This window comes from Plectropomus leopardus, chromosome 8, assembly GCF_026936395.1.
Source record: "Plectropomus leopardus strain MGB_pleo_1.0 chromosome 8, ASM2693639v1, whole genome shotgun sequence".
Taxonomy (NCBI): domain Eukaryota; kingdom Metazoa; phylum Chordata; class Actinopteri; order Perciformes; family Serranidae; genus Plectropomus; species Plectropomus leopardus.
Window position 1 is genome coordinate 6925182 of NC_142183.1, and position 14251 is coordinate 6939432.

The window sequence follows — 14251 nt, forward strand, 5'->3', positions numbered from 1 at the left end:
TGCATTTAGGCTAATAAATGTGTTTCCTTCATGAGACCCCCTAAAGGCAGCCAGACTACTCCCCCAGAGTCTCTATTGAAGGACAGCTGTTATGTTTTGGACAAAGATGCATCAAGCAGGGAGACTAAAGACACCCAAATCCACCAGAAGACTGCCATGGCGTTGTAGATACATGAGTAAATCAAATAATGTGAACTAAACAAACACTGCTGATGTTTGTATTTCAGCCAGAAGGGCAGCGAGGTGGTCTTACCATGAGGTCGGTCTGGGCCTCCAGCTCTCTGGCAAATGAGAGCAGGTCCACCTGAGTGACTCCTTTGTTGACCTGAAGATGATCAGTTAAAAAAAAAGAAGTTAACATTTTCTCTTAGCAGTAATTTTGTGAGGTACTCAGATGATCTGCCATCCATTTTTAGCTACATAATTAAAAAACAGACTCTTTTATTTCTGCTGGTTGTGCTGCTTTTGTCAATACTCATTTAAAAAAGTCCCACTCGACCTTGGAATGACTATTAAGATAAAGAATAAAGACACATGGCTTGAATAATACTGAGCTGCTTTGTTAAAAGCACATCAGTAGGGAAGCATTATATTTTAAAGCTGAATCAATAAATTTAAATATCTAGAAAAACAGAAACACGACCATCTTCTCAACTTTCTGTAAAGCTGCCAGGTTGATAAAAATCAATAAATTCACACCAAAGATCAAGTCTGTCTTTTCAAATACAAATGTTAGGCCCTATCTAGACGTGTACAGGTATTTTTATACGACCTTTTTCTTTACATTTTGGCCTCTTGTCCACACACAAACAGAATTTTAGGTTGCGGAAACAGTGCTGATTTTTCAAAACTCGTTTACTGTGTATCTATGTGCAAATGCAGAATGTAACGTTCAGGATTCAAAGTTTCTTTATTAGTACCTCAGGGTAAATTTGTTGTGCAGACACAAAATTCAGCCATCCAAAACAAGACAGCACAACAACACACAATAAAACAAGTATCATCTAGTATTAAAATAGTATCAAAGTATAAGTATCATCTGGTAAACGAGATGTAGTCTTGCATTGTTGCTTTGAGTAGTCAGCAATGCTGAAAAACACAATAATGGTTTCCTTAAGTTTTGTTGGCACTTTTTAGTCTAACTTTTTTATTGTTGCACCTCTGCACAGACGAACAGAGGTGTCTGCTGGGACCGGTGTTTCTGTCCCTCCTCAGCGTCCGTGGTTCAAAGTCCACCAGGAGGAACAGTTTTGGATCAGGCCCAGTCACACTGCAGTGGGATGCTGTCTAGAGTGGGATTACTGTTGATGCAGAATTGAAGACAGCTTTTTTGTGTCCAGAGCATCACTCGTGTTGAGTGAGCTTCTTCATCCTTTATCAAAGGGGAATAAATTGTGATGAGATTTCTGTAGGTGTTTTGGAAAAGGTAACTTTGGCCTGTATACTTAGTTGTCTTTTTTACGAGGGGAGACTGCTGAAGACAAATGCTGGCGAGCATTTGGAGTCGTTTGTACATTCTGGTGTGGGCAGAATTATTTTGTAAAATGAAGGTCCTGTGGACAGAATTATTTTTAAGTTGAAGAAAAATATCTGTTTTTTTCCCCAAAATGTCTGTATTGATGTGGAAAAGGCCTTAATTGATGGAAGTAAATTAAGGTTGTTGGAAACCTGCATAAATGTGTGGATGCTGGACTCTTATATTTATTCCATTAACAAACATTTGTTGGACATAAAACCTCTCATCCTGATTTTCGGAGAGAGAGTTGCGTATCAGGACAGGTGGTGCACCTGACTGGAGTCCTAAAAGCTTTTTTTTTTTTCTTTTGCTCTCTCAGGAAATAAATCTGAGTGAACATGACAGGTAGTGTTGGAGAAGGCAGGGAGTGCCATGCCCCAGCTTGCTCCGACACACTCTTGTCTTGGCAGGAATACTTTTAGACGATGGAGCGTCAGTGATCCTCAGCAGATCCCAGTGTTCAGCGTCACGTCGCAGCTCCTGTTAGGGGAAGCATGGCCGCCTGCTGTATGTTAGCTGACAGCAGACGACGAGGCTGTTTAACCGGCCCGTAGGAACCAAGCTATTTCTGGTAACATACCATTAAATTACATATCTAATACAATAATATTGGTGTATGTATAGAATAATCTATTATCAATATTTGCACTGATATTTCACAAACTTATTTTAAGAGCTAGCACTAAGAAGGTGATGTCACTCTGTGTTCCCTGTTAGTCCCTTTAAAGGTCCAGTGTGTTGGATTTAGGGAGATATATTGGCAGAAGTGAAATATAATAAGTACATTTTATTTATTGTTTGATCACCTTTTTGTTACGTTAGAATGAACCGTTAGATCTACATAGGAGGCGGGTCCTCGTTAATAGCGCCATGTTGCACCACCATGTTTCTAAAGTAGCCCAGAGGGGACAATCCAAACATTGGGTCCAGAGAGGGCCTTTTGCGTTTTCACTTCAGCCACTGTAGTTAGAAGCCCATCTGCAATGAGCAGCATGGAAATTACACTGATTTGAAACGTGGAGCTGCTTTATTCAGTGTTTTCGAGATGTTTTTAAAATACTCGGCCTGTTTGTTCTAAAGGGAAGGAGACCTCTGCGAATAATTTGGCTCTCAGTCAAAACCTCCTGAACGTCCTGATCTATGTTGTCTGAGAAGAAAATGGTGCTGATTTGTAACATGAGAGTGCTTTTTTTGGTGTTTTTGCCGGTTTAAATCACTGATTCTGTTTGTTTTGGAAAGACGGAGACATCTGTGGATAATTCAGCTCACAGTAAAAACCTGAACGTCTGGATCAGAAAAAGGTGAACACCACAATCAAAGCTGTCAGCAACATATTGCATATACTTTGACGACATTGCATAGCCTATTTTATTTTAGTTTTTAGATGTGTTTATTTATATATATTTTTTTACTTTTTAGCTGCAGACATGCATGCACCTAAACACATGTACACAAATGACCTCAATAACCACCCATAGCAAAGTAAATTAACCAGTTTACATATCAACAATAGAGGCAATACCATGATGCCTGAGCATTTGTTTGGTATGTTTGTTGTTTTTTGTTTGTTTTTTTGTCCTGTTTTGTCTGGTCTTGTCTAAATTTCGGTCTCCATCTACCCCCGTGTATGCGTTACATATGATGACCTTGTTTTTGTTATTGTTTTTGTACTGCCCTTTTGCACTCGCTAATAACAAAAAAACCCATTACACAGCCTGTTGATTGATTAATTAAATTTCATACATCCGGTTAAATTCTTAATGACCAATTAATCGATCATTGATCAATTGTTGTCATCCCGAGTGAGCACACACTAACTCGTCATAGAAAGGGGGTTAGCACACGATAGCATGTGGTGGGTGATCTGCACTCCTCGATGCCAGAGAGCTCAGAGATGCACTGATTTGTAAAGTGAGACTGATTTATTCATTACTTTTAGCTGTCGTTATCACCGGGTCTGTTTGTTTTTGAGCGGCAGAGATCTCTGTGGATAATTCGGCTCATTGTCAAAACTTTCTGAACACTGAAAGAATCCGAGCAGGGAGAAGTTTTAGCTGGTTGCAATCTGCGTTTCACAGCTAGACGCCATTAAATCCCCTTAAATCTTACACACTTCACCTTTAGGTTTCCTCTCATAGAAACACATTTTTAGTATGTTTGTACTCGTCCTTTCATATTTAATAAGCTCTTAATTCAGCATCTGTTTGTTTCTGCACACATGTAAATAAATGCGTCACCTCTTCCAGGTAGTCTGCGTAGTTGATTTCCGACAGCCCGGCTTCAGAGAAATCCAGGAGGTTCTGCTTCCCCTCTGCCTCTAACAGGATTATCCCCCTCAGGTCGATCCTGACGCTGTCCAGCTGACTCACCACATCCTTCGTAAACTGTAAACACAAAAAAGGTACAGCAATGGGTTTGAATGGGTTAGGGTTAGGGTTAGAAATGTGAAGTTTTTACAATATTTGATGACTTTCCAATAATCAATCTAACATCGAATACATTTGGCACTAAGGTTACCTCGGGGCGCCGTCTGTGTGTGTGTGTGTGTGTGTGCCTGTTAGACAAGTTTGAATGTGAGTCACAGTTGAGGTCAGTGTACAGTACAAACAGGGAATCCCTTTTCGTCTACAAAAACGTTGTAAACATAATGAAAGGCCTTCAGAAATGCTAAACAAATGTTGGCAAGAGGGTGACCAAAGATCTAAAAGATGTGGTTTGGATGGAAGTTCACATATCCCACTGGAGTGGTGTTTCCTGGTGCTGTCTGAGCGGAAACGTTGGCCTTGTTTCTACTGTAAATTGCAGAACTCATTATTGCATTGCTGCACACTTTCTTTTAGTATTTTTATTTTTATCTCGTCTTAATGACTTTTATGTCGTCTTTAAAGTACTTTGTATTGCCTTGTTGTTGAAAATCTCTACACAAACAAATTGGAATGCAAATCGCACAGTTTATGTGTCAATAACCATAAAGAACTTTGTAATATTGTTTATTATGTTTGATTTTATTGTCTGTTCCGCAAGCCATAACCATAGATAGACATACGTTAGCAAATATGATCGTCCAAAAGGGGTGTCTTGAATAGTAATATGCAATTTCACCAACAAAAAGAAAACACATGCTGTTTTTGTGGCACTTTAAAGAGAAAACAACAAAGATGTTGGCAATAAAGATGTTTGTCCTAAATTGACATGGTGCTAACAATGTATGAGGATGGGTTGGATTTCCTCGAAAACTATAAAATGTCCGACATAATTGAAGTTATTGTACTGAGTATAAAAATTGTTTCTTAAAACAAGTTTAAAAAAAAATCTGTCGAAGGATGGTATAAATCAAATTAAATTCACAGGTTAGCTCCAAAAACTATCTTGAAACCAGTGAGTTCAGCAGTTATAATTCCATAATTTGTTGTCTATATTTCAACTGTGCAATAGGGACAATAATTCTTCACATCAATGTTTTAACTCTACAATAATTAATTAATTCATATTTATTTGATCATGTCAGTGTCTGATTTCCAAAACAACAAAAACCCATTATACGCTTTTTTCATTTCAAACATGACATACTATATTTATAGATTGTTATGTAACATAATGCCCACATTTTTGAATATATATGTTTACATACTACAGCATATGACACATATTTTATTTATTTTCAAATATTCTCCATAAACTACTGGTGTGGAAATTCAGGCACAATGCGCATATTTTATTTTTATTTTTTATATACTACTTGCTTTTACACTTATTTCTCCTATTTATACTTGAGATCAAGTTGTCTGAAGTATTTCTGATGACGGTATTGTGAAGCAAAATGCCCAAATTAACAAGTTTATATCTAAATCTGTAAGTAAAATTTACCAAAAGTTCTAATCTGGGATTAAAAACATTAAATCCTAAATGTATTTACTCAACAGTCAATATAAACAGTTTCCACAAAGAAACCAATAGGCTCTCAGCTCTCCCGCTCAACCAATCAGTTTGAAGCGCCACAAACCGACGCATGCGCAGTAGGTGGAGTAGCTCGCGCACGATCATTGTCCGATCAACAGCCGAAGTTGAGAGTCACGATCAGCGGAAGTGATCAATATAATCTGACACCAACGATCATATATATTGTTTACAGCCTAATTAAATATAAACCCAAAACGACGTTTTAACGCGTTATTAAAATCTGATCTTTAAAACTAACGCGGCGCTGATGTATGTGAAGAAGGCGCGTTTTTCTCAGGTGTAAACTGATGACGCAGGTTAGCAGGTAAATGTTAGCATCACATCAGCCGTCTCTGGTGTAAACGCTGCTGTTAGCTGTTAGCATCACATCAGCCGTCTCTGGTGTAAACGCTGCTGTTAGCTGTTAGCATCACATCAGCCGCCTCTGGTGTAAACGCTGCTGTTAGCTGTTAGCATCACATCAGCTGTCTCTGGTGTAAACGCTGCTGTTAGCTGTTAGCTGTTAGCATCACATCAGCCGCCTCTGGTGTAAACGCTGCTGTTAGCTGTTAGCTGTTAGCATCACATCAGCTGTCTCTGGTGTAAATGCTGCTGTTAGCTGTTAGCTGTTAGCTGTGACGCAGATGTTTGCGTGGTGGAGACGAGGAAAACTGACGGACAGGTATTGACAACAGTAAAAAAGTTAAAAGCTTTGAACTTTGTTTTGAGTAATTAAAGTCTGGATGGAGTATCATGGACCTAATGTGGCGTTGTCCTTTCAGGTGATGTCACATTTACATGAAGACACTTCTGTCCCTGCGCATGGATTATTAAAAACAAATGGATACCATCTAATGTCTTCATCGCCTGAGTGGAAATACTCATGAAGTACTGACGGAGGATCTACATTCATGGTAAGAAAATTCAAAATATTCTCCTTTTTGTACATCCTATGGCTTTTAGACCTCACTGTGCTCAATGTAACATCACGATGATATCTTCATCATTTTCCCACACTTATTATTTTTCCATAAGAAACAGCCTCCTCTTGTCTCAACCCGATCCTAATTTAAGATCTTAAAATGCTTTTTCCCCTCTCTGTCACTGCAGTGCTCTTTATTTGTCTGAAATGATCACCTCTTGAGATAACACTAGCATCCAAAGGAAAACTTAATTGGCTTATAAATTAACCTGTACCATTTCAGAAATGTGTGTGATCAAATTCAACTCCCAAGTCTGTTATTTTTTCATAGTGGCTGGTGATTTTAATCAACTCATCCTTAAACTCAGAACATGTTGCACGTTAGCGAGAAACGGATCAATGTTTAATAATTTCCAATTAAGAAGCTGATTTATTTCTGATGAGGCAAAGAAAAGACTATTGCTAGCAGCACAATTTTACTTTGTGATAACTTTTTGTTTTTTTCACTCTTTTCTTATAATGAAAATGAGAATGTGAAGACACTAACAGTTCGGTGTATATCTGGTAGCGTATACAAAAATAAAAGATTAAAAAAAATCTTAAAAAGTCCAAGTTAATATGATGATATAATAAAAAAAAAGGGTCATATTAGAATTTTATGATAAATACACTACATTACCATCAAGCTGAGTGCAAGTGACTAATTTAATCACAGACAGTTAGTTTTAATCTGAGAATTAACCAATATTTTTTATTTTCTATATAACTGGTATCAAACCTAATTTGTTTTTTTTTTTGTCTGAATATTGTTATTTAACTATGTAAGCACTTGATGTTGCACTTTACAGTATGAACTGTACTATACAAATAAAGGTATTATTATTAATAATATTATTTTCACAGCAACCTAATAGAGAACGACGTATCACCATAGGAATAAAATGCATTTTGTTAAAAAGGAGACACTTAGATGTGGACTAGACAAGTATTCACGATTTGAAAAGATTCTGGCAGCAAATATCCAACATAAAAGTCTGTTTTATGTTATGTTTTTGTAAAATATGACAATAGTATTTAAGATGATAAAATAACTACCCTACAGTCTTTTTGCTGTAATTCTGTCAGGTAGAGTGTCACATTTTTTGGGGAGGTGGGGGATTTAAAACATGCAGACATTTAATGAAGACAAATGACCAGTGTGCAGAGCAGCGTGGGACATATCAGCTGTTGGCTGAAACGAGCCAGCACTATCTTGCCAACTGGCAGGAAAGTACTGACTGTCTCAGGCAGGCAGGAGTGGCCGGCTCAGGGCTGAGAAGAAATAGAAACTTACATCAGTGTAGTGTTTCAGGCGAACACTGAGGCAAAGGCTGAGGCGTGTTAAAGCTATCAGCTTTTGGCACACGCTTTGTTTTGGCAGCAAAGAAATCATTAGGTAATGGTTATGAGATGCTGCAGCCAAGGATGGAGATTTCTTGACATCCCATCAATGTTAGCGTATGGAGCTCTATGTCGAAATGTGTAGTAAATGAATTCTAACCCTGGTTGAGCGTGTTGTGCAGTGCTTTGATTTATTGTATATTACCTGCCCGTTGTAGTATTTTATGAAGGATACTGCAGAGAATAGTTAATGCTGTGAAATTATCTTATATTCTGAAAAAAACAGCACACAGTGCTCCCTAACTCTAAGCTTGTTATAAAGACAGAACTGTATTCAGAAGTATACTGTCTCCACATTTGGCTTCGACACATACGTGACTATCACAGAGTGACACTATTGACAAAAAGAGCTTGCCTTTCCATTTTCGCTTGCATAACATGCCTATGTGGTGTTTGATTGGAAAATAATGATGGCTGGTGTGGTGGCTGCAGCAGAAATAAGCCTGCTAATGTTTTAAACATACATCGCCATGCTTGTTGGAGCGCTATCGCGAGAGGAAAAGTCACATAACATCACTCAGTGGAAATGTAGTCATCTTGTGTTTTATCAACATTTTGAAACTATCGCTTAATTTTTTGCTCAAATCTGTTACAGAAACCTGCCTTCTGTGCACTCAGGCTTTCTGCTTCAGGTTCTTAAAATTGATCCATCGCTTGCCACTTACTTCCACCTTAAAATAATATTAAGAGGTATAACTGTGAAAAGCAACACTGTTGCCTCAATTAAGGCAAGAGAGGCACGCTGGCAGAAAATTACTAATACAAGTTAATATAACCATTTTATATGATCACTTTCATTTCTAATCTGGCAGCTGCACATTCTGGAGCTCTGAAACTTTAAACTTGATGCAGCAGATTGAGGCATTATAATCCAGAACTATATTTGCACACCTGCGCAATTTCAGTATCACAACATGCAATTTTACTATCACAATGTGCAATTATCCATGTGTAGAAGGTGTTACTTTTTTTAACCGCTGAGTTTTGGGTCATGTTTATGCTATTTATGTTGTTGTTTTCGCTTTATTTATGTTGCACATACCTTGCTCTGATATCCCTTTGTTGCTGTAATGTTGCAAACTGTGTGGCTCATACACTGACACTGATTATAGAGTGACACTACTTAAAGGAGCTGTTAAAAGCAATTTTCAGCTGATTTCAAACTGAAACTTGCAACATAACCTGCACCCAAACTGGTTAAGTTTGAGTGCCGCATCAGTAACCATGGCTACGTTAAAAGAGAGCCACCTTCTCAGGACAGAAAACATACCTCACTAAGCCAATTATCTTGTTTCATGGTACAGCCCTCAGGAGTGAGGACATTTTATGTCACCTTTACCTTATCGGTTAAATGATAACACAATGTTCTGATCTAATATCCATACTGCAAGGAATGAATCAATACAAATACGCTCAGTAGGTCCCTACATCACATGACAGACTAATGCTGTGTTTTGAGTTTACTGACCACTGTAGTGTTCAGGAACGAGGAGATGTTGAAAACTTTGTCCAGACGCATGGCTGAGTAGATGCCTTTGTTCTCTTTGCAGGTACTAAGACAGACACACACATAAAAACAGGTATAACAGAGAAAAAAAGAGGAGAAAGATGTCAGTTTAAGAGTTTCAAAGTGAAAATATTTGCTGCCACCAAGTGAACTTGACTGGAAGTACACGACACTCTGACATGTCCCCTGATAGAAAACAGTGCAATGTTCCCCAAAAGCCTGGAACATCTGCTAACATGTCAAAGATAAATGTCCCACGATAACATTTAGGCAGCTACGTACCAAATAGACTCACATAATGTACACAGTATTAGCACTGCTTGCTTTTTAATGGGCAAAAGACCTGTTGCAGCAACACTGCTCTATTTGGAAATATAATGACTGCAGGCCTGCCGTCCCAGTCACCGAATATTATGCCGCTTCTCGCTAGGAAGAGATGATGAAAGCTGATGCAACCACCGAGAAAGAGGCAGAAGAAAAGCAGCACAGATAGTGTTGAAAAACGATGCTAATGAGCTTGTCAAGGTTAATAGAAACTCTCATTTGCATCTCCATCAATGGAAATAAAATATTCAGTAGCATGCTTGATGTCTGACCTCACGCCTGCGCCAAAACAAAAATCTAAGCAACATGTGAAAAACGGCATCATGCAGTGATTCCACAGCATTATTGAATAAATGGCCCGTCTTGCTGCAAAATCCATACAGTTTTGTAACCAAACTAAAAATGAAATGCAGATAAGACAGTGTGGAGCAGGTCGTGAGGAGAATAATCATCACCATCACAGCATTGCTTTTGAAAGGTGGCAGACATAACACTGCCACTGTCACCTAAATACATAAAAATGAGTTTGCTTTGCCTGTATAAGCTCTCTGCTGTCAGCTCCAGGTCAGAGTCGTTGTACATGTAGCCGGGGATGAAGTTCTTCCAGTCTGGGTTGACCAAATACGGGCTGTCCACAACCTGGCGGCGGATCAGAGGGACAGAAAGACAATACGTGATTAATTATTCTCATGGGGAGCAAATAGGACCAATCAGTGAATTAAGTAAAGTTGACTGCAATTTAAGGCCGACACACATATCCAAACAAAGCAGTGTTCTTGCTTTACATTTTCTTGAGTGTTTTCTATTTTAAAAAATCTAAATCGGGTAAAAAATACTTGGAATCCTTGGAAAACAGTATAGAGGAGAAACTGTCTTTATTTTAACCGTGTGACAGAGATGCTCATTTAGGGGTTTAGGCATAAAAACACTATGTGCTAATGTGCACACAATACAGGCACAATTGAATATAAAGAAATATGTTCTGTGTGAAAATGAAGTCACACTACTTTGCAGCACATTTTGTACTGTCTGTCTGTACATTTTCTTCCCACAGTAAAGATGCCCGTTTGTAATATTTAGGGGGGATTTGTGACTTACATTGAAGATTTCTTTGCTGTGAAACGGTTCACAAACAAGTTTCTCCATGTTCCCTCCAGCCAGGAAGATGATGGTCACCACTCCCATCAGCACCCAGGAGAAGATGATGCTAAAGCCGACGCCGCTGCGGAAAAGGACAGCAACCCTCAGGTACAGACACAGTCTTTTATATTTTTTTTTCGTGCTGAAAGAAAGTTGTTGCCTTTTGTGTGAGGCTTCTAAAATTCTCAATTTGGTTCTTTTCTGGTGGGAAACAGATGTGTCTGTAAGTAAATATTTTGTGGCATCTTAATGTCATGTTTAAGTTTAAGTTCTTCTTCATGTGGGAACAGGTTCTGCATGTTGTGCAAATCTGTAACAGTTTGTTGAGGTATTATATTACATATGTTTTGTTTGCATAAGCTTCGGTAACAAAGGCAGCTTGAGGTCACCTTCGTTCTTTCATGCTCTCTTAGGTGGTCTTTTACGTGATTGATTGTATTCGGGATGATAACAGTTCCTTAATAATCGGTCGTTGTGGGTTGCGGTGAGCGTTAATTGAGGAAAAACTGCATTTGGTGTTTGAAATAAACAACATTTTTATGTCGTTTTACTTATAATGATTAATAGATCGTTAATTTTACAACCCGAGACTGAATACTTTGGTCTTCTTTTGTACCATGAACAGTAAATAGTCCAGTGAAGTAGCAGGAGTTGTGGCAGTTACTGTAGAAGTAGTACTAAAAATATTTGAAGTGAAGTGTACCATGCCGTCATCAAACTGAGTTTTGTGGCAAACCGTCCTCTGTATTGGAACTATCAGAGCATGTTGTTTGGACACTCACGCCATGAGCATCGTTCCCCCCGTGTTGGAGATGCAGCCTCGTGTCGTAGGTGACGCGTGCTTGTCGTATCCCAGGGTGCCACAAAGCAGGCCCAGGTAGTTGAAGGCCAGCACCAGGACCACCATGCAGCAAAGAGCAATACAGCCAATCCACCTGTAAGCAGCCGTAAAAAAACCCCCAAAAATAGAATAATAATATCTCCCACCGCAGCTTAAGTGTATATCAGCATCTGTCCTGCTAAAGTATCCCTGAGCAAAACATCGAAACTCTGTCTGCTCATAATAAAACAGCTAAATGGGGTAAAAGAAAAGCCTTTAAAAGAACTGATATATCATCTTTGGTTTCCCTCTGCTGCACTATTTTAAACTGAATTAATGCAGAAGTGATATGAATATTTCATAAATGCAAAATATTAGTGTAAGCTTATACAGTTTTGTGGAGACAGTCTGATCAACCCAGACAGCATGAAGCTAAATGTCAGGCATCAAGATAGAGGCAACATTACAGCAGCTCAGCTTTTTTCCGTTTGTGTCAGGAGGTCAGCGTACCTGTAGAAGTCCATTTTGTCAATTTCAGGGTAGTAGTCCTCGATCTTGGCGTGGGCATGGCTAATGAAGATGGTGAAGTTAGACAGGCAGCTCTGCACAGGGAATACCTTGGAAAAGCTGCTGATGTTATTGCCAATACCGTCCACCAAACTCTGCACAGCTGAGAGACAGATCAATGAGTTAATCATCATTTCCAATCAGTTGTACCAGATAAACAAATAAAGCTGCCGACTGCAGGAAAAATATTTAAAATCCATACTCATGAACATGCTCATGTTTAATAGTCTGTTTGGTTTCTGATGAAAGATGGTAAATGACATAAATCAGATATGTTTTTATACTAAAATAAGAAACTAATTTTGCTTAAACTCACAATGCAAAAGAAGAAAAAAGACATATGGAGCGAGCAAAAAGAGCAGGAAATCCCAGTTCATATAATCCATTCTTGTAGGGCAGGGCGATATGGGCTGCAGTGTATTGCGACAATTTTAGGCTATATCTCGATACACAATGGATATCTCAATATTTTTAAATCTCCACAAAAGCACTTTTTTTTTTTTGCCTTCTTTGATGTGACAATATTGTAGAAATGACTATTGGTACTTTGAAAAAATATTAACACAATTCAGTTTTTGATCAATAATCATTAGTAATGTAGATATAATGACTTTGTGGGTAAAGGCAAGTATTAAGACAAGTAGAACTGTCTGATAAGGTGAAAAAAATACGTCACTTTAATGTAATGCAACTTTTGAAATCAGGACAAAACACCATTTATTCCATATCACTATAGAACAACATACAAGACCATATATAGACTCATATCCTGATATAGTATAATATCTTTGTATTGCCCAGACCTAGTAGTAATACTCATGATTAACAGAGTGGAATTATATATCTTTACTTTCAAAAGGAAACGTCACTTACTTTCCACAACACTCCTGGTCTGTTCAACCACCATGTGTGGCGTGTTGTTCAAAGAGGCGTAGCCCTGTGAGACAAAATATGTTGGAACATGGAGTTTCTGTGCCTGTTTTGTTGTTTGAGGGTAACTTGTTTTTCGAGAAATTGACATTACAGACTGAACGCATCTAGAATATCCATCGATTTATGGTCGAGGCTCACCCTCTGGACTATAGCACTGAGGTCCGCTTTCAATACGTCGTTCACCTTTTGCAGCTGAGCGTTCACTTTGGGTAACTGAAATAGAAACAGACAATAAATTCTGACAAAAATGCACACTGATGAATCAAAAATAACAATCTTTGATCAACATTTGGTGATCCCTGTGCCTTTCCTAAAATGCAGTAATGACAAATCAGTGTATTGAGACACTATTTCCAAGATCGAATACTAATTACTCATTAAGTTATGGCGGAGAGGATTGTATTCGTAAAGGAGCTGAGTTGTAATAATTCAGCAGGCTTGTGTTTTTAAAAAAGTGTGTCATGTGCAAAAGAATTAAAGTCCCAGTTGCATCTAGTCTTGTACCCGTGTGAAGTTGGCGCCGATCTGCAGCTGGGACAGCGACTGGCGGATATTGCGGCACAGCTGTGCAGACGTGGCGTCGGACTCCTCGTCATGACAGCCCGGGTCGTTGAGGGTGCGGTTGATGCTGGTGCGGACCAGACTCAGGTTGAAGTTGAGCTTCCCTGTTCCTTCCTGGAGAACCTCCAGACCCACGCTGACGTTCTCCAGGGCCTCCTTGGTTTCTCGCATGGCTGAATTTAAAGAGACAGATGAGATTGAAAGAGGATTTGGTTGAGGGGAAAACCGTGATGTTAAAGCCCATCAAAACAAAACAGACAAGAAATAACAATGGAGTGAGACATTTCCATCGTTTCCATTGCAAACTCAGATTGTTTTTCCAAAATTTAAAATCAGTCAAGCGGTTGTTGATTCAGCTTGAATGTCTTGCCTACTCGTCTGCATTGAAAACTTTTCTTGTTAGCTAACCTATATTTTGAGGTAAAATTTAAAAATGAATGAGACTTTTTTTTTCCCATGAGCCCCAGTAGCTCGGCTCCAAAATGACTCCTAAAGAATGATGAATATTTTATGTAATCTTTTATTTCTGTCCTGGGAAATTCAGTGCAACTGTTACAACAGGACGTGTATAATTGCACTCTT

The 14251-nt window shown here is 38.6% G+C and overlaps 1 protein-coding gene and 1 long non-coding RNA gene across 30 annotated transcripts in view; one reads left to right on the forward strand and one right to left on the reverse strand.

Moving 5' to 3' along the window:
- The window catches only part of prom1a (prominin 1a), a 105374-nt gene that overhangs the window by 16511 nt on the left and 74612 nt on the right, over window positions 1-14251 (reverse strand). For all 28 annotated transcript variants that reach the window (XR_015777191.1, XR_015777190.1, XR_015777189.1 and 25 more), the window contains 10 exons: window positions 13613-13842; window positions 13247-13321; window positions 13049-13112; window positions 12119-12278; window positions 11571-11723; window positions 10747-10870; window positions 10184-10287; window positions 9286-9370; window positions 3754-3900; window positions 254-325 (listed from right to left, as the gene is read on the reverse strand). Coding sequence is in view for 8 of the 28 variants with exons in the window: in XM_088080799.1 (XP_087936925.1) it covers window positions 254-325; window positions 3754-3900; window positions 9286-9370; window positions 10184-10287; window positions 10747-10870; window positions 11571-11723; window positions 12119-12278; window positions 13049-13112; window positions 13247-13321; window positions 13613-13842 (1214 nt within the window). In the remaining 20 variants the exon portion in view is untranslated. The remainder of the gene's footprint in view (window positions 1-253; window positions 326-3753; window positions 3901-9285; window positions 9371-10183; window positions 10288-10746; window positions 10871-11570; window positions 11724-12118; window positions 12279-13048; window positions 13113-13246; window positions 13322-13612; window positions 13843-14251) is intronic.
- Window positions 5527-14251, forward strand: part of LOC121947885 (uncharacterized) — an 84746-nt gene continuing 76021 nt past the window's right edge. The window contains exons 1-3 of one of the 2 annotated variants that reach the window (XR_015777203.1): window positions 5527-6137; window positions 6238-6369; window positions 10806-10896. This is a non-coding gene — a long non-coding RNA (uncharacterized LOC121947885). The remainder of the gene's footprint in view (window positions 6138-6237; window positions 6370-10805; window positions 10897-14251) is intronic. The other variant, XR_006106121.2, reaches the window with a different exon arrangement.